The sequence below is a fragment of the Myotis yumanensis genome, unplaced genomic scaffold, assembly GCF_028538775.1.
Source record: "Myotis yumanensis isolate MYYU_CA2020_CCGP unplaced genomic scaffold, mMyoYum1.0.hap1 SCAF_6, whole genome shotgun sequence".
Classification (NCBI taxonomy): Eukaryota; Metazoa; Chordata; class Mammalia; order Chiroptera; family Vespertilionidae; genus Myotis; species Myotis yumanensis.
Genome location: NW_027223757.1, coordinates 82,491,709 through 82,519,642, shown reverse-complemented (window position 1 = coordinate 82,519,642; position 27,934 = coordinate 82,491,709). Strand labels below are relative to the sequence as shown.

The window sequence follows — 27,934 nt, the reverse complement described above, 5'->3', positions numbered from 1 at the left end:
TCTCCGCCCAGCAGTTGTCACCACATGGTCCAGATAATGGTTTTCCATATCATTGGTCCATTTTTTAATTAAATTGTTTCTTTAGTTTTGCCCATAAGACAAATTACTAAACCTTTACCTTTAGGTGGTCATTCATATCAATTCAAGTACAGAACAGACCCAGCTAAAAAGAACAATCCATTGATGTGGCTACTTAGCTGCCTCCCCAAATAATGTAGTCAACTCTCCTAGGTAGTGGACGCTCCTTTCTCTTAGGGAGGCCCGGCGTGCCTCAAGTGTGGGGAGCTGGTTCACTCTTCCATGCCAGTCCAGTGGCTGCATCTGGAGGCCGGGCCCTGTCGAGCCTTCTCAAACATCTCTTTCTCAGCCACCACTTTCCTCACAGCGAATCTCTCTCTCATCTCAGTATATCCATTTCTCACCTCTGTACGCTGGACACCTCTCATGTGTACATATCTTCCTTCAGTATCATAGTTTGACCACATGCCTTTCCCCTTTTAGGGGTACGCTTCTCAGGGACTGTGTCTGTGCCTTACCTGTTCTTGAATCCTTACACCCTAACACAGTTTCTAGCACATAGAAGGTGCTCAGTTAATGTTTAATGAAACAAATATAGTGGAAAAGAAGGTAGAAAAAAAAGGAAGATGAGCACATAGAATAGAGAGAGGAAAAAAAGGGAAAAATGAAGAAAGAGCAGTTTGTTCACCTGGAACTACAAAGAAAGAGCAAAACCAGAGGAACTTTGGTTGCTGATAAGGACAGGAAATAGCGCAGTTAGAGTGTGCATATGCAGTATGTATTTTTATCTCCAACCCTCTCTGCAATGTGTTTCATATTTAGAGCACATATCCAGCCTGCATCTGTTCCCAGAACTTGCTGCTAACAGTTAGTAATGATGCCAAAGCATACTTCAGGTCCAGCTTGCAACCAAGTGATCAAATAGAATTTTTTATTTCTAATTTAGAGTCTGACATTAATTATAGCCATCATGTAATAAAGTGTCAGAGTCTTTTCTGAGGAAACGATAGAAGTGATATCAACGGGGCTGTACACCGAAGCAAAACTCTTCCTCTAAAACAAAGCAAAATATCTGGTTTTAACAATGATCATTTCTCAAAAAGTCTTATCTTCAGGCTGATTTTTTTCCCCTAGACTCCCCCATCCTCTGCCCTTTCTAGATCCTTGCTGTGCGATAGGGTTTTATGTCACCTCACTGTCCTGCCCCGTGGTCTCTGGCGTACTGCAGTGTGTCAGTGTCCCTCTGAATGCCGGAACCCGGGACCAAGCTCCTTTCTTCCCGGCCTCTGTGAAGGCCCCTGAAGCAGCCTTAGCATTGGGTAACCACGTTGCCTTGTTTCTCACATCAGCCACTTATGTGAAGCTGCATGTCTTCCATTTTTTCACTTTTACTGATTTTTTAGTTCCAGGTAGGATCATTTATAGTTAATCCTGTTAACATTATCTTATTTAATTCAGGTAATAGTAGCTCGCTCTCCGGAACTTTGTGGATGTTTATAATGTCTCCCAATATATTAGTGGCTTCTCTCATTTCTTCTTACCTGGGAGGAATTATTTTAATTCACCTCAGTCATTTCAGATCAGCTCAACAAATACTAGGTTTATACCTGAAGGGTACCCAGGGAGGCAGTGAATAAAAGGGAACAGAAGACGTTGTCTCTGCCTTGAGGAAGCTTTTAGTCTCATGTAGGCAATGACATTTTGCATACATGACACAGTCACATGCCAGCATATGCAAACAGTGTTCCGATTTTAGTGAAAGGAGGTCTCTTTGCTCTGCTGCATAACCAACTTTATAAAGCCTTCTTCTTTAAGAAATTAAAAAAGAAATCAATTCCATTCTGCTCAGATTATACTGTCTGAGTTGCTCCAACAATTACATTTTTCAACTGAGAAAAAAAATTACACTTGTTGACATGTGTGGTTTAATAATGTTTCTTAAGATATGACAAGAATATGTCAGATCTTATCTTTTCCCAGTGAGATTGAAAGCCCCTCCAGGCTCAGGGCCTGGCCTTCTAATCCTTTGCTATGTGTCTGGGTGACTCCTAGTTTCAGGCTCTGCCTGTGGGTGCTCAGGGGAAATGCTTGCACGCAGAGAAAGGTCGCCTGATCGTCAGGGCTGCTTGCTTCAGGATTACTTAGGCCATGACCGTGGCGAGGAGTTGGCTCATAGATCTAGAAGTGGGACTGTGTAGGAGGCTAATGACAATGGCCATATACCTTACTTTCACATTCCATTACACAAATACATTCTTAGCAAGTTATTATATTGTAAAGTTCCCCATTCTCTTTAAAGGGGAGCAACACTGTTAGCTCTATGCTATAACACACACGCACATATGCATGCGTTCACCTCTTCACCACATTTAGAATGAGTGTACGTGTAACTATTCTGGCCAGTAGGAAGACATATATTATAAATTGAGTCAGAATTTAAGTGAGTTGTTCTGAGGCAAATCGAGGAACCCATCTGACATATTGTCTAAATTATTATTTTTAATGTGACGCTGAAGAAATTCCTATATCTCTAAGTCCATGAAAGTAATGTAAATTAAAATAAACTACTGCTCAGGCAACATTGTTCCTGAATATCTCAAAGGACAGTGTGACCAACTAGAAATAGGACAGCTAAGCACGGCAGACGAGAACAAGACCAGTGTTTCTGTATCCGAAGTTCGCTGCTCTCTTCCCAACCAACACAGTCACCATTCTAGCTCGTTTCCTATTATAATTAGTAATAATGCCGTAGTTAGTGGAATAATAGCAACAAATATAATGATGGTTATAAACACTCTACCCTGTGCCAAGTAGAGGAGTGATTCATGATAAATCAATAAGAAACCCATTGATGTGGTCACAATAAAGCCATGCATAATTAAGAAGAACCCTTTCTAAATAAAAACTACAAAGGAAATAAAAACAGGCTTGAAAAAGAGAAAAAAAAGTCTGATGATAATATTGTGGTGCTCATCCTTAAAAAAACACACAAACCTGTAAGTTCCCAAGCTACACCTTAGGAAAACAGTGTATTCTCAGTGTTGCTTAAAAGTGCTGTGGATTGTTGGCCAAAGGGCTCAGAAAAGGAGAGTTTGACCCCCTGACCAGTTGACAGAAAAAGTTAAAGTTGTTTTCTGCCCTTAGAAGTTGGTGGGTGTCACAGGCACGATACCTTTGGAACATTCGCTGAGTCTTGGCTTTTCTTGCATTCTGACAGTCTGTCTTTTGATTGGTGCATTTAGACCATTGACATTCAAAGTGCTATTGACTGGGTTGGATTAATATCTCGCATATTTGTTACTGATTTCTATTCGTTGCCCTTGTTATTCACCCTATTTGTCCTTCTACACTTTTGCTTCCTTTGTGGTTTTAATGCTTTCTTAGCATGTGAGTTATGCTTCTCTTTTATCCTTTTTTAGTGGTTGCCCTAGAGTTTGCGATATACATTTACAACTATTTCAAGTCTACTCTCAATAACACTACGTCTACCACATCATGGGTAGTATGGGTGCCTTATAAACATCTGTGCGTAGGTTTTTTGTGGACGTAAGTTTTCAACTCCTTTGGATAAATGCCAAGGAGTATACACTCACTGCATCACATGGTAAAAGGATATTTAGTTTTGTAAGAAACTGCCAAACTGTCTCCCAAAGTGGCTTCACCATTCTGCATTCCCACCAGCAATTAATGAGATTTCCCATTGCTCCGCATAGCCTATGTGTCTTTATATTTAATGTGGGTTTCTTGTAGACAACATACAGTTGGGTCTTGTGTAGTGATATGGTGAGGAAGAAGTATTTAAGATGAGTCCTAACAATCTGTCACTTAATTGGTGCATTTAGACCATTGATATTCAAAGTGATTAGTGATATAGTTGGATTGATATCCCTTTGAAGGGTTAATTAAACCTCAAATAACCTCTTTAGTCCAGCAAATGATTGAAGCATTTAAATCGGGACATGGATCTCAACGGAGAATTGAACCCAACACTGATAAAATAACAGTTGCTCAATAAACTTGTGTTGAATTAGTTTTGTTTATCAGAAAACCTTTCTTCTAAGACCCAGGCATATGGCACGGTGACTCAACACTCGTTGAATCATTGGCATTGTGTTGGAAATAGTGCTTGGTTGCAAATTGAGGAACCTGCCATCTAAGTTTGATGTTCTTGAGCAGGTCACTTGATAATTTCTATGGGTCTAGTTTCATTAGGTGTGAAATGAGTTAGTTGGGCTACATATTCTCCAAAGTACATCATAAGTGTTGAACATCCATGAATCTAAAATAAGGCCTGAAAGGGTAAGTTTTCTCACAGAAAGCTTCTGTAATCACCACATCAGAAAACCAAATACTTGTTCTCAATAAATTCTTATTTATAATAAGAATAAAGGCTATTATGAACTAATAGGAACAACTACTATCGATTTCAAGAAAAGCTTTGTCTTGTTTGCTTCAATTGGTTCTGACGAGAAGCAACCTAACTCAGATTAGTTAAAGCCTAAGAACCACACACTTAGACCTTGGCCACAGCTGAACTTCTGTCCAAGGTGAAGCCTTATGTATGTGCATGTGTGTCAGAGTCTGCAGACAGATTGGAGAATCCCAGCCTTATTTAATACGACGGAACTTTACTTACTGACATTTTACATGCCCTTGCATGGTTTTATGTAACTTATCTGTTACACCCCTTTTTACCTGAAAATGTTTATCATGGAGTGTAATTTCTCTAACTGGAGAAATGAGAATCTTATAAGCTAAATGTTACTAAAACAAAAGAACTGGTGATTTTTGTTAATAATAGAATAGATGGGATCAGAGGACCAGACTTTCTATATTCAATATATTTAGAGAAAATATGAGTGGAATTATAACAAAGTTCCTTTTAGTGAAACATTGTTGCCTTAGTATTTTATGACCACGTGATAAAGAATCTTTATTAATACAAATTATTACAAACATTAAGTCAGCTCATTTATTGAGGCTGTTTGAGCCACCGGAGAAACAGCAATGGAGGAGACAGAAAGGCCCAGAGGGCTTTTCCTACTGGCATATGGCATAGTTGTTGAACACAGTCTTTGCAGCCAGACTCCTTGGGTTTCAATCTAGGTTCCTTCACTCACTAGCTTTGTGATCTTGCATATTTTACTTAGCTTGTTTGTACCACAATTTCTTCACCTATAAAATGGGCTAATAATAATACCACCAACCTCAAAAGGTTGTTATGAGGACTAAGGGAGGGTTAATATACTTAAAGTCCTTAGACTAATGCCTGGTACTCAGTAAATGTTAGCTACTATTGAGGAAGGGTAGGCATTTGAAAATAAGAAAATATGATTTAGTAGGGATATGTACTGTGAAGAAAATTAAAACAGTGTGGTGTGATGAGGAAGAAACATTTTAGCTGAGATCTGAACAGCAGGGGGTTGGCCCTGTGGAGATCATTCTAGGCCGAGGGGAAGGCCAGTGCAAAGGCCCTGTGGTGCGAAGAAGGATGCCTAGGGGCTGGAGTGCACAGAGGATGAGAGGAAGCAGAGAAGTAGCCGGCTCTAGGTCACCTGGGGCCTCTACCGGTTAGGATTAGAAGTTTGGATTTGCTGGTGCATGCAGTGATAATTCATTGGCAGATTTTAAGCAGGGGCACGATATAAATGGATTTCTATTTTCAAAGGATGTCTCTGGCTGTTTGGGGGAGAATTGTGCAAGAGGGTGAGGGCGGAAGCAAGAATGTGGCTAGGTGTCTGTGGCGGTCACCCTGGGGAGAGGATGGTGCCTTGTGCTTGCCTGCGAGTGGGGGGTGGAGGCTCTGGATTGGAGAGGGTGTTTTGCCTGTATCATCAAAATGTTTTAGTAATGCTCTCCCCCAATGGTTAGTTTCCTTTAAAAGGAATAATATTGCATCTTATAAGTTTTTAGTTAATGTTTAGACATTGTTTATATGCCCCGTAATGAAGTGGCAATTCAGGAAGTGTTTGATTTATTAAGTGAATACAGAGCCACTAATCTGGAAAATTTGGGCCAGAAATCCATTTTGAGAGCTGAAGTGCTTGGCTTGGCTGTTTTCATTGACACATTAATCTGATTATTTCCAGTAGCGCCCCTTCCTTGGCCTTGTGCAAACCCAGGCTTCAGTGCAGTGAGGCGCAATGATGGGATTAATCTGGGTGATTGACCAGCGTTATATGCTCCTCTCATCCTCTCAAAATGTAGGTAGCTTGTTTTTATACCTTTCACACCCTGTGTACACATCCATTCGTTTTACTACTTTCAAGACGGAGATAAATGAAAATCACTAGATTGGTATGACCAAGCTGGCTACACAGGTGCTCGTTAGCTGATCAGACCTGCAAGTGTGTGGCAACAGCCTGGAAGTGTGAAGACTCCTGGGCCAGGGGCTGACGGTTAGTTACAAAGGGCTCATAAGCCCCCATCCTGCATTTGAGAAAAGTAAAGCCAGAAGAGACACCAGCCTCGACCGCCCTGTGAATGGAGTCCGCCCCCAGGACAGCTTCTTCCCAGAGGACTGAGAATTGGGGCATATCTTAAATTGGAAAGAACTTGAGTTGCTAAGGGATGAGGAGCTTGTTCTAAGCAGGATCTCATAAATACAAACCGAGGTTAAAGGAGGAAGCGTTAAATAGCTGAGGCTGTTGTATGACTATCACCCCTTTCTCAGATCCTTTATCTGTGCCTTAAAAAGAAATTTCCCCCCCTCCCCAAAACCTTCCATTTGTGGCTCTAGAAACCAGCTTCAAGATCTCCTGAAGCTATGAGCAGTTCTTATGTTTCCTGTTTGAAAGTCGCTAAAGCCCTGTTTCCCGTGGACACAGCTTCCCCTTTTCCCTGGTATCCCGAGATGCAGAGGTATCCATACTGCAAATAGTCACGAACATCTGTTTGTTTGTTTTCGGTCAGAGTCTGGGCGCACACCTCTCAGTAAGTGACCTACTTACTTTGTTTCATGGATTTATGTTGAGTTTGGAAGCTCAAGCAAAGAAGTCACAATGAAGTACCTTTCACAGGTGTCAGCATCTCCTAGGATGGGAAATCTAGAATGGTTCCAACGGCTCTGCACCCTCTGTAGACTGGAGTTCTGGATAATGGGTTGCTGTGTCTTTGGCTTTCAAACTAGTTTCCACCTTTCTCTCTGGCTTTGCCATTTAGAATGAAACAGGGATGGAGAATAGAGTCACCACCTTCCGTGTGAGTGGGATGCAAACTAGAGTGAGAAACAACAGATAACAGTCCACTGTAAAAAATAATAGTTGCCCTAATCAGTTTGGCTCAGTGGATAGAGCGTCGGCCTACGGACTCATGGGTCCCAGGTTCGATTCCGGTCAAGGGCATGTACCTTGGTTTCGGGCACATCCCCAGTAGGGAGTGTGCAGGAGGCAGCTGATCGATGTTTCTCTCTCATCGATGTTTCTAACTCTCTATCCCTCTCCCTTCCTCTCTGTAAAAAATCAATAAAATATATTAAAAAAAATAAGTCACCTGACAGGAATAAAATATAAAGATAGTGTATGTACTGGAAAGAGGGGTGTTTTCTCCCCAGGATCCCAGAGCCCTGCCTCCGGATGGGCCACATGTGTGTACTAATTTTCCTCCTCTTCACGTGAGGGTGGTCCTCATACTCAGGGTCCCCTCCAACACGAAGGCTTTGGTATGTCCTTTTTCACAACACCACTGCAGTAAGATACTGAAAGTCACCGCAAAAGTGGGTAAGGAAACAGATAACGAGGCCTATATTTAGGGACCTTAGAACTAGAAAACTGGGGATGTGGTTATGCTTCAGCCCGCGCACGCGCAGGCCCTCCAGGCTAGTGTTTGAAGCGCCAGCCTGGACGCAGAGCGGCTTCGAGCCAGGACCCTGCGATAGCCAAGCTGCGCCGGCGCCCTGCTCTCCTTTGCCATCTCCCTGGTGCCTGAAAGAGAAAAACGGATTTCACCAAAGTGTGAACCTCACCCTGCCAACATTTTCATAAAAAGTTCAAATTCCAAATGGCAAATAATAGAACTTCTAGATAAAAGTTTGAAAAGAATCTTTCTGAAAGTTTGTAAAAGTTGAATAAGCCAGCCCCACATTGGGGTTATGGAGAAGGCAAGTGGAGCCATTCAGAGTCAGGTTAGAGAAAAATATGGCAAGGAAGTCAGCTCTAGCAAACATAACAAACAGGTTAGCGCCGAGGGAAACAGAGGAAGGGAAAGAGACGTGGACAAGCAGCCTGTGAGTGAGGACTCTGGTCCCCACAGCCTCACACAGGATGTGAGGAGGCGCGGGGCCAGGGCAGGTAGATGGAGAGTGGGCGCCGGCAGGTCAGACGGCTGTCCTCATAGGACGTGGAGACTCGGCAGGGGCCACAGAACATGAGAAGGAAAACTGAAGACACCAGGAAGAAGAAGGCATCCTTGGGAGAACCTTGAACTCTTGTGCTGCTGTGAGTCAGGAGCTCCAGAGAGTGGGGATGGAGAAGACCCAGGACACTCCACTCATCTGTAACAGTGGCTTTTCCGACGGCAGAAATCACCGGAAGCTTCCAGATAAAGCACTCACGTAAGGACCGCCGACAAATTAGGAAAATGGGAAGAATGATAACAACTACGTCCAAAGGACATAGGAAATAAAAGCATAGCAAAACTTGGTATTAATAATTATATATCGATAATGATATTTAGGTAGTGTTCTAAGTGCACTAAAGACACTTTCGCAGGCATTATCTCATTGAATCATCACAACAGCTCACTGGAATGTAGATATTATTACAGTCCCTGTTTTCCTAGTAGGAAATTACGGCTCAGAGACTTGTTCTAGGTCACTTGGGGTGAGAGGGAGAGTAAAGGATCCACCCCAAGCCTTGCAGCCCCCACTCTGATCTCTCAGGGAAGTCTCCATACCACAACCAGACTCTCCTGGGGCGGCCTGTGGGTGTCGTCCTCCGAGGGACTTTTGTCACATTCATCTTCCCCGGGCTGCACTCGGGGACGGAACCCCAGCAGTCCTCATGAAGAAGCCAGTGTTCTTGCTTGATGCAGGTCAGAGTTCCACAAATAAGGTAACATTCACTTAATTTCTAGCAGAAATAATGGTGGAAAAAATCCACCTCCTAATTTTACAAAACAAAGTTTTATTCTAGAAGTTAAAAGTGCACATATGTATGAAATCTTAAAACCTCAGAGTATATATTTTTATACATAGGGCATGTATACTTACACTATGCATCACACTATAGCCTATCCTACGAGAGTTGGGAAGGTTGATATAAAATGTTATTAATTTTAACTTCAGATAGTTCAGCTCAGAACAGTTTGTTTAGAAGAATATAGAACAAATAAGTAGATCACATCATATCTCATATTTAATATGTGAGCCTAAAGCTAGTTTGAGCCCCCTTTACTGCTAAATTTAGTGATGAAAACCTTTTGAAAAAGCTAATAGTGTTTCTATTTTCTTTTGGCCTCTGTTTCGAACTCTTGTTAATGATTCTGTTTATTTTTATTCTGTGGAAAAGGTAATCTAAATGTTCTAATTGGTATTTTCTCTCTAGAGAGAAAACCTGGGTATATTTTGCAAAGTGGACATCCCTCCTTTTCGGAAACTATAATTACTGTATTTTAATGAATGGGCACCGTCCTTAAGAGGAACCGTATTTCTAGTAGAATTTTCGAAGGTGTATTGGGAATCCTCAAGGTTGTTGTATGTAGCAGAATCAGAACTTTAGAACCGGAAACCTGGGGAGATGATTTAGTCAGATTCCGACATTTTATACTGCAAAGGAGTGTGTGAGACAGGGACTGGAAGGGACCCGACCAAGACCGCCCTGCTTGTTGGGGGCAGCACGGTGACCAGATCCCACAGCCCCGACGGCCAGTCCAGTGCCTTCGGATCGTTTTCTCCTGCTGCAGTTCTAACAGGCTGCTGGCATTGTTGTTGTTGTCATTGTTATTGCTGTACATGCCATTGTCACCCGAAGAAGAAAAAGCTACCCCCAAATCACCTCCTCCTCCTCCTTCGTGCCTTTCCTCTCTTCATCCTAAAATCAAATCTTTAGGAAGAGACTGCACGGATGGTGCCCTGGATCTGTGACAGCACCATCTCTCCTGACCAGTCACCAGCTATTTGGTCCACACCTGGCGTGGACTCCGTGGACAGTATTCTCAGGCTGGGAAAATGGGGCTTGGGTTGTTCTGTGGCAAACAGAGAACTTACCTGCTACTGGCTGCTTGTCTCACAGCACACTCAGTCCTTCCCTTTTCGGTTTAGTTTTTTTTTTTTTTTTTGGTCATCAAAACAAGTAGTTCTTTTCAGACACCTTATACACAATTAGGTGTGTCTGTTTACACTGGGAGACAGGGCTTCATGTCCCAGAGACATACCAGGAGCCTGGGAGCAGCCACAAACAGATGTTGAAAATGTCCACTGTGGCCAGTTTATCACTCTAGCACCAGGGAACAGTGTTGAGGATGCAACCCCCTGAAGGGGTGAGTGTGTGTATTGAGAGGGGAATGTTACCGAGCAGAGTAGAAAGTGAAAGAAGGTCCTATTTTTTTTTTTTTTCTTCAGGTTTGCTCTAGTATTTATCTCCTTCAATGAGGAAAAGTTCACTATTTGGCTTTGGCTGTTTGAAGGCTTTTGCCAAATGCTTAACAATCTGTAGGGTTTGATTTCGCTCAAAAAAACTCACTTTGAGAACAAGGCTCTATGTAACTAAGATGTGTTTGTTTTTGTTTAAATCACTCAGAAAAGAAATCATCTCTTGTCCATTGTTAAAAGAGAGGTTTCAATCAAAGGAAAATTCTACATATTCTAAAATATACAAACAGTTCTTTGAAATCGATGCCAAATCAAACTCAGAAAGGGACATTCTCCCTGCAGAAGTTTTGAGTTAATTCCGTGTGCAAGGCTCGAGTGGAAAAACTTTGCAACTGTCAGAGGAACGAGTAACTACAACAGTGCGCTGGGACGCGGAAGTTACATAAGGAGAATTGTGTCAGGATAGTCCGAAGTCTCTTGTACATGGTTTCAGGCTAAATCCTAACCAGATAGAAAAATAAAGTGAGTCATTTTTTTCAGTTCACTAAAAGGTAGTAGATTGGTTTCTGATGTTACGGATCTAACCTCCAGTGTGAGAAGGCAAGCCAGTCATCACTGTCCTATTCAATGGAAATGTCCCCTGTTGTTAAAGAAATACCATCCTTTTCCCTAGCTAAACTTCTATTAGGATGAACAGTAGTAGATGCAAAGGAGAAAAGTCTAGTGGGGAAAAGGAGCACAAATTAGGAAACCCAGCAGTTTCATTTCAGCTCTGTCACTCATTGGCTGTGTCCCTTGAGTCAGCCATTCTTTCCTTGACCTGGCTACATTATCAGCTGGTACCCGTCGTGCCTACCTCACAGGCTTTTTGTGAAGGGAAAAACAGTGACAAAGTAAAAACCAATGTGTAAATTTGAGGCTTGAAATTCTATTATTATTCTCAAGGGTCCGTGTTGGTGTGGGACAGAATAGTTTGCTTGGGACTGAAAAAAAAAAGCCAGAAAAAGTTTTTGTTTATAGGATAAAGGAATAAACCAGGGAAGAGGGTAGAATAAGAGACACATCCAAGCCCGGCTGGCGTGACTCGGTGGTTGAGTGTCGACCTATGAACCAGGAGGTCAGGGTCGATTCCCAGTTGGGGCACATGCCTGGGTTGCGGGCTTGATCCCCAGTGGGGGTGTATTCAGGAGGCAGTCGATTAATGCTTTTCTCTCATTGTTGATGTTTCTATCTCTCTCCTTTACTCTCTGAAATCAATAAAAATATATTTTAAAAAGAGAGAGAGAGAGACATCCAAGAACTGGTGATCAGAGCAGAGCTGAACATCTGGAATTAACGTGAGCCCTTTCGGTCCAGGTAAACAGGGATGGTAGGTCAGGCAAAGCAGTTGGCTGAAGGTGAGACAGAGTTAGGGATTCCCATCCTTTTTCCTCACATACACACTTAAATACTTCCTGTATGTCCCTCTGAAAGGGGCTGCAGTGCATTTAAAGATGAGTAGGACAGAGTTCCTGTTGTCAAGGAAGTTGTAGGCTAGTAGACGTGATAAGGTGATGGTAACGTGTGCATGCCTGTGAGAGACACAAATGAAGAACTAATGCAGAGGAAGGAGAGGTGACTGAGGGCTAAAACTCTCAAGCAGAGTGAAGTCTATTTTAAAGGCTGCTTAGAGTTTCAAGGGCCGAGAGAAGACTACAAACCACCAAGGCATGAAGGTGGGAGCACAAAAAACGGAAAAGGGTCCAGTTTGACTGGACTATTAGGTTCATGAAGGAGTAGAGTGAGAAATGAGAATGGAAAGGTAAGTTGGGGCAAGAATTGTTCCAGCAAACATTTGTTGAGTGCCTAATAAAAGATGTAGAAATGTGCACATTCCTGAAAAATAGCATGACACACAGTCACAGAACAGGTAGGCAGTCACGAACAAGGAAATCCTGAGGATTCAGGAACCCAGATAAGCCATCTGGGCAGAAGACACATCACACAAACAAAAGTGTATCTTGATTCTAAGGCAACCTTCTGTCAAAACCAGGAAGCCTCTCATATTTTCCTCCTGGGCCAGGAACCAATCCCAGGTCATGAGCAGCCCAGGCCTACGTTGGGGAGCAGGTAAGTGGATACATCTGACCATAGAGGGAGAGAGGGCAAAGATAAGAATAGGAGCTGGCAGGATACAGTACGGAGGCTAAAGTCTGTGGCTTTGATCCTAGATTAATATGGATTGTTAGGACTGGGAGAGCCAAACCTCTTGGAGCTAGCTGACGTAGAGAGACGGAACAGCATTTTGGTAATCTTGTTCAAGTTCTGGGTCTTGGGGCATTGGGTGGTTTGAGTCACGTGCTTTAAGGCCCAGTATGGCCTCAGGGCTGTTGGACCACACCAGGGTGCTAAGCCTTTGGAGCAGGATTCTATTTGAAAACTGTCCCTCAAGCTTGCCAGGTTTTGAGTGATAGTGCCTTATGGGGCAGCTGCTGCCTGGATCCATTCCTCCTTTTCCTGGACCTCTCAGATTAGTGCTAGACTCCATCACAGGGATGGTCTGAGACTGGATTTGTGCTAGATTTAAAGGAGCAGATCTGTTCCTACTTTTAGACGTGGAGAATTGAGGCTCCATCAGGAAACAGCGTGCGCATTCACACTGTGTGGGACGTGGCCTCTGTGGGGATGGTTTGCTCCTTTTCCCGCCGCAGCAGGCAGAGTTTGGTTGGGCCTGGAACTGGGTGTGTGGGGCTAATTGGGAATCTCAGGATTCTGATTCTCCTGTCTTTTCTCGTTGGGACCCAATCTTTTCAGTTTCCTTCTTCTCAGGCTCTGCTAGTACCAGTAACAAGGAATGCCCTTTCGAGATGGAGGTGTTTGCTATTTTCTGCGTGCTTTTGCCAGCCCCTTACAAGATTTGCTCAAGATCACTCAGAACATCCGTGGTAAAGACAGGTTGCGAACTCCAGGGCGTGGCAGATACCTGTCAGTCAGCCTCCCCATTCCACAGCCCATCTCCATCTCCAGAGCTGTCATTGAGAAGTGACCAGAACCCTTTCATCATTGCCGCCGAGGTAGACATGGCCGGTCTGTTAGAATCTGCCAGAAAAGGGCACTGAGTCTGACATCGTGGAGCAGACTGTGGCCGTTGAGCCCTGCGCAGTGGGCCAGTGACACTGTCTACCTCACAAGGCTGTGATGAGGACTTAACGCTATAACGAAAGTGTTTGGATAAAGATCCTCTGTAGATGGGGGCCATTTCGTCTCAGTTGTTTGGTTCGACACTCTTTCCTCTTAGCAAACCTGTAACGTGCTGGGTTACTGTGAATATGAAAGCACTGCAGGAGCCCTATGCTTGGAGCAAAGCAAAAACCGGTCTGTTAAGCAATAGCCAGTACTGGTTCCCAGCCCATCATCAAGCAACCCTGAGTCAGAACATTCCTAAACAATGGGCTTAGGCTTGCTACCAAGCTTGAAAGAAAGCACTCCTCAGATTTTTCCACGGAAGAACCCCAAAGGCAGAGCGGACTCCACGGCTCCTTCACTGCTCCCGCTCTCCCAGTCTGCTGACATAACCCCAGACAACCCCAGCTCCCGCCTGGTGAGCATTTTCAAGCCTCAGGTTTTATCTTAAAATTCATGTGAATTTTTACCCCTTGATATGCCAGTATTTTGTATGTAATATAAAAACAGTGTTTTAACTTACTAATATCAGTTCAACATCCCTCTTAAAAAACCCTCCCCCATTTGTTCTCTTCCTGTATTTCATGCTTTCCTATCACCTAGGCTGCGGTGTCTAATATGTAACATACATCTCAACCAGTTCATAAATTTATGCTTTTAATATAGTCTGAGTTACCACTAGCGCAGGCCACAGGAACATACCAGGCTGTCCCTTCTGCATTCGAGCTTTTTTGAAAGATTTACTTAGGAACAATTTATCATTTAGTTGCAATTTTTAAAATAATCTTAATTGGCCACATATGTTATCAAATAAGAGCCGGTCCTCTAGCCTCCGCCTCCCTCCGCATTGCCCCCCCCCCCATGTGCGCATGCGTGCAACATTCTGCCAGATTGTCAGAAAATTCATCCACTCCAGGCAGATACCATCACAGGAGAGCCTCCTCCCGATTGAAGATGAGATTACTGATGTCGAAGCTGTTATTTTTAGGAGAGATAGACTGCTGCTTCTAAACATCTTTCCCTCCTTTTCCTAGTTCCTCCTTTCTTAATTGTGGCTCCATGTTTTGGTAGCCATAAGTCATTAGTGGTTTTTAATTTCTCTGAAACTGAAATAAGGTCTGAAAGGGTGGATTTGTCCCTTTTTTCTTCTTTTTTCCTCTTTTTTTTTTTTTTCCTGGCTAATCGGAGGAACGCAACCACATCTGAAGCCACTTGGCTCATTATGAATTTCATGGAAACTGATTCTCTGAAAGTGTTTCCATATGTGTGTTCCCAATATATCCCATCCTCTCTAAATGGGAGCACAGACGTGTGCATGGGCTGGAAATGGCTTCAGGATGTGACAGAGCAGTCATATGACCGCCGCGGCACCGTGGGTGGCCTCTTCTGAAAGACACGGTGTCCTGGGTGCTGGCCTCCTTCCTGCAGCGGATCTGGTTTCAAAGACTATCCACCCTTCCTAGCCTTTAAAAAGTTCTTAATCAAGGCCTAGCAAGAAGATCTCTCTCATTTTTCCTCCGTTTCTTCCCCCACCCCCAAACCTTGGTTTCTTCCTTCTCTCTTACTCTCTGAACACATACACACACACTCACACCTCTTCTACCGCCTGCCTCCTTTTCCTTCACAAAGAGGAAATATGTTATTCCAACAATATCCTCAAAATTTGGGTGACTTTAAGGAATGGTGGAAGTTTCTGAAAATTGCCAGGTTTTGGGTTCCCCCCGCCCCTTTCCCTCAGCATAGCATACTTTCTTAGCCTTGGGATCAGCTGGTCTTTCAGAATTTGTGAGCATGCAGTGGAAAAGTACAATTCATTACAACACGGAAAATAAATATTTATACTGGATAGTCGAGGCGCTTTTCCACTCTTTTGCAAAACGGCAAAACGATGGAGTTTGCTAGTCTGATCTTTCATTATCTTAAAAATCAATTTCAAATTCTCATTTTGCTGGTTTCTTCTCCATCAGCATGACCCATTACATTTCTCCCATATAAGATATATTTTCCAGTTATTATCTAGTGAAATTAAAAGTAAAATTAATTTAGTGATAGATACCTGATCATTTTAGTGTAAGGAGACAAATTCAGGGAAATGAAGGAAATCGATGTAAAATCTTCTAAAAACATCAATGTAGAAAATGCAAAATAATGGTCTGCATATAGTCTAAGATTGATTTGGGGTAATGTTTACATAGCATTTCTCCTCTGTCATGTTGCCTGCTTTGAGATTATGCTAGTAATTTATTCATTTAGGACTTTTTTTTGAAGAACCCATCTTTTCTCAGCATCAGGCTATGTACTAGGTAGGATCAAAAAGGACACGAGGTTCTTATTCTTTTTTTTTTAAAATATATTTTATTGATTTTTTACAGAGAGGAAGGAAGAGAGATAGAGAATAAGAAACATCGATGAGAGAGAAACATCGATCAGCTGCCTCCTGCACACCCCCACTGGGGATGTGCCCACAACCCAGGTACATGCCCTTGACCGGAATCAAACTTGGGACCTTTCAGTCCGCAGGCCGACGCTCAATCCACTGAGCCAAACCGGCTTCGGCAAGGTTCTTATTCTTCATTTGCTTTCCTTTAGTTGGAAAATGAAAATACTTACGTAAAACCAGTGACAACTCCTTAAAATGCACGGAGAGGTAAACTTTACATCCTAAATACTCAATATGCATATGATAAAGAAAAGATGGTGAGAATTTGTGTGGCTGGGAAGTCCCTGTGTAGTGGTGAGCTCTAAAGACCGGGCTTACTTACTTGGTATGAGAGAGAGAAGAGAGGTGGCAGGAGTCTGCGGAGAGCATGAACCCAGCTCCAGGGGAGTCCTGAGTACATGGCCTGCCATGAAGAGGGGGTTCACACTGAGGAGTAGTGGGACATGACCTTCGTAAAGGAGGACAGGGGACTCTGAATACGCCAATGGCCTCGTCTTTATTTTTGACAGAGTTGCTGAGTCATGCCTGTGAGAAGTGGCTGGCCTGTGCTGGTTGGGGGTGACACCCTCTGGTTTTAAGGCTCTGCCACCTGGAAAGGTAGCGTAAGTGGAAGATGCTCCCCTCCCAGGTGTGTTTTCACAAATGCAGATCTAAGGAAAGCCAGGGAGCTTCTCTTCCACCCTTCCCCGTCACGCTGTGGGCAGCAGCAGAGGTGGAGTAGAAGGCTCCCACCTGGGTAGAATCACGTTTTAATCTTGTGATGCCCCTCAGACCCGCCGTATCTCCGTTCCTTCATCTACAAAGGCCATCTATACTCCCTGACAACTCTGACACACCAGCTCTATATATTAGTCTAGAAATTCACGCAGCACGTGAGCTTCACCCTTGGTTATCTTTATCTCCTACTCCAAACATGAAATAACAGGACTGCAGGGGCAGCGGTTACCCTGGGGCCCTAGGGTGAGTGTGCTCACTAACTTGCCTGTGGGCCGGACACGCATGGCCCTCTTCCTCCTTCATGTCTTCTCCCCACGACTCCTCAGTGTAGACTTACACACAGATACAGTCTCTAAGGAGACTGGGGACAACACCGGTGACAAAACAGAGGCATCTGTCTGTTCACCAGTGGCAACTGCCATGTGCGGGCGCCCGTGTGAAACATGAGGTCAGGTGACGTAGTGATGCCTGGGAAGAGCTTTGAACACACTTTAGAGAGAATTTTATGGGTATGGAATGGCATTCAGATTACGTTTCAGGTCGGATGCCAGCATCGCTTAATTCTTACTATATTAATTTTTTTTAATGTGTCAAAAATATACCAGTTATCATACAGAGTTCCTGATCCCTAATTCACTTATTCATTCTTGTATCCCTCCACTCATACACCAAATTTTAAAAAAAAGTGTAAGCTCTTGGAGTATTGAAGATTCTGAGGGATAGGAGAGGAAAATGAATCATGACCTTGACCATCCAAAGCTTACTTTACAGTTGGAGAGAACAGGCTACGAAACAGCTAATAATTCAGTAAAGTATTGACTAAGAGCCCGAAAGAATGATATGGAAAGTAAATGCTATTGGAACGGGAGTGAAATAGGAAATCATATAATAGAGCAGTTGTGGAGGGGGCCGCCAAAAGGTGGTAGAGGGGAAGAAGATTCTTAGAGGAGAGCAGCCCTAGAGAGCTTGTGTATTATATGTTCCAGTAGGAAGAACACCGCAAGGGGGTTCATAAAAAGTACTTGGACTTTAAGTGAGATTTGTTGGAGCAATAACTCCTATCACTTAAAAGGCCCCAATGAAGCTTGGAAGTTCACACCTCACTGCTGAGAAGTATGATGGCTTTTCATGATGCACATTTGTACCCTTGCGTTAAAGAAGCAGGGCAGACAATTCTAAATATGCCGACGGATGTCCCGCCTGGATTGAGGCCCCTTTTTCTTTTCCTCGGCCCGACCTTCCTCCTCAGCTGGGATGTGTAATTCCACTGTTTACGGGGCACGAGACACGGCACAGTGTTTCCTAGCTGACAGCCTCAAATGGCGAGTACCCAGTCTGTTATTTTTTTAAAAAAAACACTACTACTTCCTTTCATTCTAGAGATCTCCTTGCTCATTTTCAACCAATCATTATTTATTGAGGACCTAAATGAGAAAATGTATGCTAAAGTACTAGGGAAAGGCTTGGACACATCAAGTATTGTTGTTATTGAGCACTGAAGGGGAGATAAACAAGTGTTCTACAGATCTCTGCCCTCAACAGCCCACTCTGTAGTTACGAGTTAAGCGTGACCCGGGCGGGATCGCTGGCATTAACAAGCACTGTGTGAAAGATGCTGAGTGGGGAGTTGCAGGCGATCAGTATTAAAGATCAGAGGTTCTCTTTTATCTTCCCTTATCTTGGTTTCCCTTTTTTCCACCACACTTTCTTGCTTTGAAGACCCAAGAAACCTGGTTGGGTAAAGAGAGGCCATTTCCTTTTTACCCGTAGATCTTGGGCGGAGGAAGGGGAAATAGATATTTTTTTTTATTTTTAACATTGATTTTATTTTTATTTGTGTGTCAAGGGCATCTTATTAAACTATTCTTCCCCATGTATATGAGGTTGTGAAAAGCTTTTGCTGCTGCTGCTGCTATTTGAATGAGCAAGGTTTTTGCATCTGTGTTTGTGATAGCTACATTCATTTGCAAGCTGTCTGACTGTAGCGAGGGGTGCAGATAGCAGGTCTGGAATGAAATGTATCTGTAGGAAGCCAGCAGGTCTTTAGGGAATAAAACCCTTGACCTTGGTCTCATTCACATTATGTCATAAGCAACCAAACTAATTGCTCACTATTGAGTAGGTTAGATCAACAACAGGACTTAAAAGAGTTCTTAATAGTATTCCAAAGACCGTAACTCTCATTGGGCCAATATGTAGGCACCAGAAGAGCCTACTTAACTATTTTCAGGCGAATGTACTTACGCAAATAGACTTTTAAGGCAGGAAATATATATGTATCTGTGATTGTGTCAACCAGATTCCTTCAGGACAAATGAGATTGCAAAGAGGTTAGAAGTCAAAGAGGTCTGGCTAGTTTGTGGCTCAATCTCTCTTAAACTGCTTGATTTTGTAGAATAAATGGCTCCTCTTCTCTAGACCTTCCCTTTCCTATTTATCAACGGGTTAGATTAGGATCTACCCAGTAGATGAGGGATTTGAGTTTTTCTATCTCAGTAGATGAGGGATTTGAGTTTTTCTTCCCCAGCAGGGGAAGGTAAGAGGGTGCTTTAGGGGATCTGGAGACATAGCCTAAACTAAAGCTTCACAAGTGCAAAGGGTTTTTTTTTGTTAAAATCACATTTTGTTTGTGGAAAAAATTCACCCAGGTGTTGCATTTAGCCCATATCATATCCATGTTTGTTGTACGGTCTACCCTGACTCCAGGTGGAGTAAAACCAGCCCATCGGGAAGATGTCCCATGTTTATCATGGGCTCCAAGTAACTTCTGGCAGCACCGGCTTAGTTTAATCAGGAGGTTGTAGTCAGGAGTTTAAACTTCTCTGGGGAGCTCAGAGGCTACAAGGCACAGCACTGAAGCAGTTACTGAACCTTGGCCTCACATTTATAAAATTAGACTCAGGTAACAGTACATCCCAAACTCTCCAGGCTTTCATCCTGACCCTTTAAAAAAATAGATTCATCTTTTCTTTACTTTCATTGATATAATATCTAGGGCTATTTTTAAAATTTGTAGTTGTAATGTGGCTAGTGACGCGGGAATGAATAATTCGGGACACAGTGTCAAAATAACCCAAGAAGGCTGTCTAACAGAACACCTGAGTTCATATACACAACAGAAATTAGAATTAGAGATTGAACACTATTCGATGAAAGAAAAACTAATTATACCATTTACTCCTGCAATGATTATTATAAACAAATTGAAGATGAGGAAAGGGTTTATGTTGTTAACATCACCTCATCATAGATTATTATAAAGCAGTGATTTTCAACCTTTTTCATCTCATGACACACACAAACTAATTACTAAAATTCTGTGGCACACCAAAAGTATATTTTTTGCTGATCTGACAAAAGAAAATAAGTATGATTTTGATTCATAAACACCAGACAGCTATTGCTATGTTGGCTGTTGTCATTTTTTTGACAGAATCACAGAAAAAAGGTCAGTGCCCCTGACTAAATAGTCAGGTATTGCATATTCTAAAAATTCTTGCGGCATACTGGGTGAAAATCGCTGATGTAAGAGATCTCATATGATACTGTGTTCTTCATACAGAACACATTGCAGTATGTTTCAGAAACATTTCTTGTAAACACAAAATGACTAAGCAACTTCCAGAAAGTTCTATTTTTTTGTAAGTTATAAAAATTACCGTGTAATTTATTTAATGTTCGCATTAGCTCTCTCTGCCCAGAAGGAGTTACTGCTCAAAACCTGACAGTCTCCAGGGACCCAAAATGATTGGTCAAAATTCTGTAAACCTAGCAGAAATTTGTTGCATTGTTTCCTATAAACCACAACCAGAGCTCATTAATTGAAAAATGAATGTCAATTTGCATTAGCTGGCAGCCATAAACTGAAAAAGTGCAGTGATCCTGGCATGCTACGGATAATAAAAACATCAGCAAAATGTATCAGGTAAAATAGAAAAGGTGGAGGGATAAATTCAAACCCATATTGGACTTTACTGGCGGGCCCCACATAAAGGGTTTTAATAAGGCTTCTGCATCAAAACAAGGGAAACCACATGGAATTTTAATTATGACTACAGTACATTTTAAGTACAGATGCCCACGAGAAGCAGTTTTTTACGTTGGCAAGCCTCTCTGTGTGAGCTCTCTGCCCCTGGGCCGGGGGGTGGGGGGCAGACGTTGATGTTTTAAGTGTGACTTCTGTTGGAAATTGCTCACATTATTCTGGTTTCTTTCACATGATCCGGGCATTGAGCTTAATGTGTACAGAAGTGGCCCGCCTGTAACTATTAGCTCTGCCAACTCAAGTTCACCTAGATGCTCTGCAGGGAAAGGGGGCCGAGGAACATCTGTGGCCTCGCGGTGTGCCTGTCTCCTGCACGGCATTCATGAGCGCGGGGCGGGGAGACGTTCCATATCGTCTGCTCCCGTTTGCGATTCTGTCATAATCGCTACTTCTCCGTGTTTCAGCTTGAGCTTGTCAGAATTTCGTACTTGGGGAGGGTTTAGGTAGAGGCCGGTGGAGGATGGAAGAATTTATAAAAAGCAGAGGGTAACTGCCCAGACGGTGTTAGTTTTGGTTTGTCATCTTGAAAGTGTTTGCTTCTGGTATTAGAAGCTGCTCACTAGCTTTCTACCCTCTGCTTCTGGGGCCTGTGGATTCCGGGAAAGTACTAATGAGGGGGTGGAAACTTCCCTGCCTCCCGCTCCTTTACGGCTGTTGCTTCTCCTTCTGTCTTGGAGTTCACGGCATAGAATGTAGATGGAAGGGAACTTAGAGCTCATCCCCCTCGTTTTACAGATGATGACACTGCCACCTCTGACTTCTGCCTCTGGCCTTCCCCTCTCAGTAAGAAGAGCCAGGCAGGTGAGACTTTTAACCATTGCTGGGCTGGGCCGGGTGGGCTGTCTGATGGCTACTGTCGGATTGGTGAGAAAGACTTTTGTGAACGACATATGGCTTTTAACAGTCACGTTTTTATTACAAATGCACACCGTGGCACAAAGTCCTGGCTTTTTATGAAGGTCACAGGCAGTGTGCCCTTTAACAAAAATGAACAACCCTCACTCAGCACCTTGAAAGAAAAGTATTAGAGTTATTCACTCAACAAGTATTGGAGCATCTAAGAACAAGTGCTAAATAAAAATGGGGCTGAAGAAGTATCTACTCCCCAAGGCTTCACAGGTTCCCAGGTGCTTCCCCTGAGAACAGCTATCAGAAAAGCAAATACACGAGATTCAAAGAATTGGAAGATTTCAGATGCGGTCAAAACCTTAAGAACACTGGTATCATAAAAGGGCTTGTCACAATTCTGTCAATTTTAGAAAATCATAACCCGATCTTTGAAAACTGATTTCCACATGAAGTGGTTTATAACTGCGGTTTCATATGCTCAGTACCAGAAACATCAGTTAAGGAAGCACACTGTTGGTTTTAGCAGCTAAGGACTTCGCATTTCAGGGGAAACCATCTTTGTCTCCCTGTTACCTGTTCAAAGTGGCCTGAAGCGAATTCTGTAGGATGTGGTACGGGGGCCTGCTACATGGATGGTGACGTGCCCTCCTCACGGGTCCCCTACCCAGAGAGCCTTTCACAAAAACTACTGTCAGCACCTGGCCTAAATCAGTCCTATGTCTACTACTGAGGCTTGAAATGCAATGATTTCTGGGTACTAAGCCCTCCTTTTATTTGTTTTCATTTTTAAATTGTTAATATGTTTTTATTAATTTCAGAGAGGAAGGGAGAGGGTGAGAGAGATAGAAACATCAGTGATGAGAATCACTGATCGGCTCTTTCCTGCATGCCCCCTACTGGGGATCGAGCCTGCAACTCAGGCATGTACCCTGACCAGGAATTGGTTCATAGGTCGATGCTCAACCTATGGTCAGGCATAAGCCCCATTTTTAAAGCTACTTATTTAGTTCTAAGGGCTAGACCCTCCTTATATATCCCCCGATAATTTAGTTGAGAATACATTGAAATCTTCTTAGATTGCAGTCTGGTTTGATTTTTGAAATCTGTTTCTAAGATAAAGAAGATTTTAAATTATTTCACAAGTTGAAAAGAAGTGATAGGAACATGTTAGGGTATCTTTTAAAAGTTCCTTCATTGATGAAGGGGGGCCAAGAGTACCAAGAGCAAAACTGATGGTTTTGGAATTCCTTTCCATTTGGTTGAGAGAATGAAGCTCGTATGCCTTAGTAAAAAAAATGTCACTTTCAAATATGTGAGGTGCAACGAGAAACAAAAAGAGAGAAAACAATCAATGAAGATTCAGTGTGAAAGTCTGGTGAGTGAATCCATATGATGAGTGTTGGGTTGGTTTACACCTAGGACCTAGCACACGTTTGGGCTTTTAAAGCCCTTTGATGTTCTCTGGGGGTGAGGAGCTTAAGGACAAAATGCCGCTAAGGGGGGGGAGGAAAAAAAAAAAGACTGCAGCGACCTGTGCATTTGAAGGTCTGTTTGTGACTTGCTGTTCCTGTGGGGGAAGCTAAAGTTTTCTTTTTTCTTGTAAAAAATTCTTTCATTATTTTAATTGATATTTACAGATTTTTTCCCCCATCTTCTGTTGTAATTTTTAGGTGCTTCAGAACTGGGCCCTTTTTCAGACCCCAGGCAGTTCCCAAGCATTTCATCCCTCACTGAGAGCCGCTTCTCCAACCCACGAATGCACTATCCAGCCACCTTTACTTACACCCCGCCAGTCACCTCAGGCATGTCCCTCGGTATGTCCGCCACCACCCACTACCACACCTACCTGCCACCACCCTACCCCGGCTCTTCCCAAAGCCAGAGCGGACCCTTCCAGGCCAGCAGCACTCCATATCTCTACTATGGCACTTCGTCAGGATCCTATCAGTTCCCCATGGTGCCGGGGGGAGACCGCTCTCCCTCCAGAATGCTCCCGCCATGCACCACCACCTCGAATGGCAGCACGCTATTAAACCCCAATTTGCCTAACCAGAATGATGGTGTTGACGCTGATGGAAGCCACAGCAGTTCCCCAACTGTCTTGAATTCTAGTGGCAGAATGGATGAATCCGTTTGGCGACCATATTGAAATTCCTCAGCCGTGGCCCAGCGGTATCTGGGAGCCACATTCCAAATGTCTCAATATATACATATATATAGAGAGAGTGCGTATATATGTATATCGATCAGCTATCTACAAAGTGCCTATTTCTTAGAAGATTTTTCACTCACTCGGTCATGCTCTTGCAACCGTAAGAGGGTAGCTGTTGAGAAGCAAAAGGCCCGAGAGAGACAATCATAATCAGGTTTCAGGTTGTTTTTGATCTATTTTTTTTTTAACTAGAAACACACCACACACACACACACACACAATTTTACAAACAAAAGAAAAAAGGTATTTTTGTCACTGTTGTTTGGCCTGTTACCAATAAACTGTTCATATGCCGATTCAGAGAGGTGGACTCCAGGTTCAGGAGGAAGAAGAGCAAAGCGCTTCCTCTCTGCTCAAACCACACGTCCTCACGGGCGCAGCCGCGTGGGGCCCGTGCACCTGCAGACCCGCTGGCAGAGCCAGTCGCGGTGCACGCAAAGGGAAGGAGGCAGCATGGATGCTTCCATGGCAGTGTAACTGTTCCCACCCTGGCCTTCAGACTTGCTGCAAGTACCCCTTTGAACTGGTCGGTTCGGTTTTTTTTCTTTTCTTTTTTTCCTACTTTAAGAAAGTGACTTCAAAAATACTGATCAGGAAAGGTTATTTTATTTTACTTTTTTGTACTTTTTCCTCCCCTTTTCCCATTTAACCAAAAAGAAATACCATCCTGAAACCCCTCTCCTCCTTTTATGCAAAACTGAAAATGGCAATACCTTATTATAGCCATAATGATATAGATAGTGTTTGTGTTGGCTGTGTGTTATTGTTTTTTTTTTTAAATTATGAATATGTGTAAAATCTGAGGTAACTTGCTAAGTGAATGGTCATATAACTTTAAAGATATATTTATAATTATTTAATGACATTTGGACCCTTGAAACATTTCTTAGTGTATTGATGTGTTGACTTCGGTCTCTAAAAAGTGCTCTTTATTAAATAACAAATTTCTTCGGGGCTAGAGCCATACCTGAAATATTGCTAAGCAATTTCAGTTCATCCGGGCACAATGTGATTTTTAAAAATACTTCCATCTCCAAATATTTTAGATGTAGCTTGTTTTTGTGATGTATGAAGGAAATGTTCTGTTTAGTTCTTTCAGATCTTTGATTGCCTCTGACACAGCTTTGCCTTTTAAAGCAATAATTAGGGATTTTAAAAGACAACTCTCAGCCCTTTATCACTTAGGTTGCCCTTTATCAGCATGAAATGCTGGAGTGATGTGGTTTTCTCATTTATTTCAAATAGCGATGACTCTTGTCCTATTAAAAAAAAAAAAAAAAAGACAAGCACAAAGAGTCCTTGAACTGCAGAAAACGTTCTGTGGTTTCCTAGCAGAACTCTAAATCGCCAGGCTGCATAGTGAAGACACAGTGAGCCTACAGCCACACCTGTGGCTAAGGGAGCAGTAATGATACACACAGCACAGGAACGCAGAACTGCACCAGCGCTCCCCAGCGCACCCGCCTTACCAAGCAGTAGGTCAGGGGAGCCCCTGGCACCTCTCCACAGAATTTGCATTTAAAGGAGCAGAATTAAGCCATTGCCTTATGGGAGCAGGGTCCTCTGAAGCAGCAGGCCAGTCCCAGCACAGGGCCGATCTGAGAGAACATACCAGCCTTCAGGGCCCCACATACAATCTCAGACATTCGGATTTCTCACAGTGGAGGGTAAAGGGAAAGCAAAACTATGTGGAGTCTGGTGTCTACTACTGTCTATGAACTTGAGCAAAAGCCCTCCGGTAGGATGGATGCACTTTGACCTCTCCTGGCAGCCACATGGCGAATTCTCAAGTGTGAATCCTTAATAATCCAAGCCAGGACCATGTCATGACACCACCAGGCCAATCCCCGCCCTCCTCCCCCACAGGGCAGGGCCCCCTCATTTGAATTCTGTGCCCCTGTTGGCAGAACTTGGTAGAGGTTTGCCTCCAGCCCCCAGGGGCCCCTTTCTCTCTCTAGTGGACTCTCAAGCCCGCCTTTCTAAGCCGCCAAGTGTTGCAGGACAGCTTGCCGGGCCGTGGGACCTGTGCCTCGCGCCTGGGAGTCCCCCTTGGAGTTCATCCCGATTCCTCCTAATAAAAATTGAGGGGAAACCAAACCAAAACAAAACACGTTGCCTTCTAAAGGTTGTATACCAAGTATGCTTAGATCAAGAAGCCACTTTTCTATTACTTAAGGAAGATGGAAGTAGTAACTGATACTATTTATTGTTTGTGTGTGGTAGCTTGAAGCACGCCACTGTCCATTTATTTGTAAGTGTAAAATGTGTATGTTTGTTTCAGCAGCACTTAAAGAAGCCAGTGTCTGGTTACACATTTCAACTTTAATTAATTGACATAAAAATGTTACCGCCAGTGCCAGCTGTACCCTATTTAATAAAAAAAAAAGGTACTATATTTGTACATTAGTTTCTAATGTAAAAAGGGCTTTTTTTAAGTTTACAGTACACATACCAAGTGACCTTAGGGATGCTTTTGTGTTGAAATGCTATTATAGTGGCTGCAGGCAGCAATCCAGGAACACAAACTTTTTTTTTTCTTCCATGGGAAACATTCAAGCACGTCATCCTTCCACCCTCACTCCAACCACTCCAATGGGGTAATTTACATTTTTAGATCAAATTCTGCCCTTTTTTTTTTGGCCTGGGGGTTAAAAATTTTTCTTTTACCTTTTTTTTTTTAATGAACCCTTCATTTGCACTGGGTCACGAGTATGATTGGTGATTTCAAGACCAAAGCACAGCCTTACTGCTGCTCTGGCACCACGCATGAGCCAACACTCTGTTTCCTTCAGGTTGAAAGAGCACACAGGTTGCTGGCGTTCCCAGCGTGGCCCACAGCCGCTCCTCTGTCCCCAGTGTAACCTGTCAGAGCTCCAGAGCAGGCACCACAGCTTTGGCATTAGATTGTGAAATCACATCCAGCCTGGAACTGGGAGACGCGACAGATTAGCTATTGTTTGCTCTTCAGACTGTCTTACCCCCGCCAGAGCCTTTGAAAAAATGAGCAGAGAAATCCCACGATCAGGGACCATCCATTGCAAATTCAGAGGGGAGTAGGGTTTTGCTTGCTGGCTTAGAGAGCTCCCTCCATTCCCAGGAAAGGGACTGACTCAGAGTCCAGGGTAATAGATGGAAACACAAAGCTTTAGCAAAAATATCGATGATATCCGAAAGAACGAGGACAAATAAAATAAAGGACGGCTCTTCCAAACCTTGATTTGTTATTCTTAAAAAAAAAAAAGATAATGCCTTTAAAAAATATTTTCTATGTGAGGAATTTTTAGATGTTTGTTTACTTCATGTTTACAAATAACTGTTCGCTTTTTACTGCAGTACTTTGAACTATATCAGCCAAAACCATAACTTACAGTAATTTCTTAGGTATTCTGAATAAAATTCCATTTTTTTGGATATGCTTTACCATTCTTAGATTTCTGTGGAACAAAAATATGTGTAGCATTTTGTGTAAATACAAGCTTTTCATTTTTATTTTTTTTCCAATCGCTATTGCCCAAGATTTGCTTCCCATGCACATATTGTACAAATTCTGCTTTGTGCCACAGGTCACGATTGTGGACGAGTTTACTCTGAACTTCAAAGGGACTATTTGTATTGTATGTTGCAACTGTAAATTGAATTATTTGGCATTTTTCTCATGATTGTAATATTAATTTGAAGTTTGAATTTAATTTTCAATAAAATGGCTTTTTTTGGTTTTGTTATGTGTGTACATTGGGTCTTTTCTCATCTGCGGTTTCTTCTCTAGTCTCACGCCTGCTCCTGCCTACACCTGGGCACTTACTGGTCATAGGCCTTGCCAGGGCTGCATGAGAGCAGAGAGCCTGTGTTACTGATGAGAGGGGAAAAAAACCTTGGTAAGCGCTGGGTTCCTGTCCTCCTCCTGAAGAGGGGTGGGCGAAGAATCTAGCAGCGAATTCACTTCCTTATCAGCCTGTGTCTGAA

The 27,934-nt window shown here is 43.0% G+C and overlaps 1 protein-coding gene across 1 annotated transcript in view; it reads left to right on the top strand.

The window, feature by feature from the left end:
* Window positions 1-27,691, top strand: part of RUNX2 (RUNX family transcription factor 2) — a 224,009-nt gene extending 196,318 nt beyond the window's left edge. The window contains exons 8-9 of the mRNA XM_070418485.1: window positions 21,646-21,711; window positions 23,430-27,691. Coding sequence (XP_070274586.1) covers window positions 21,646-21,711; window positions 23,430-23,908 — 545 coding nt within the window. The 3' untranslated portion in view covers window positions 23,909-27,691. The remainder of the gene's footprint in view (window positions 1-21,645; window positions 21,712-23,429) is intronic.
* The last annotated feature ends 243 nt before the right edge of the window (window positions 27,692-27,934 follow it).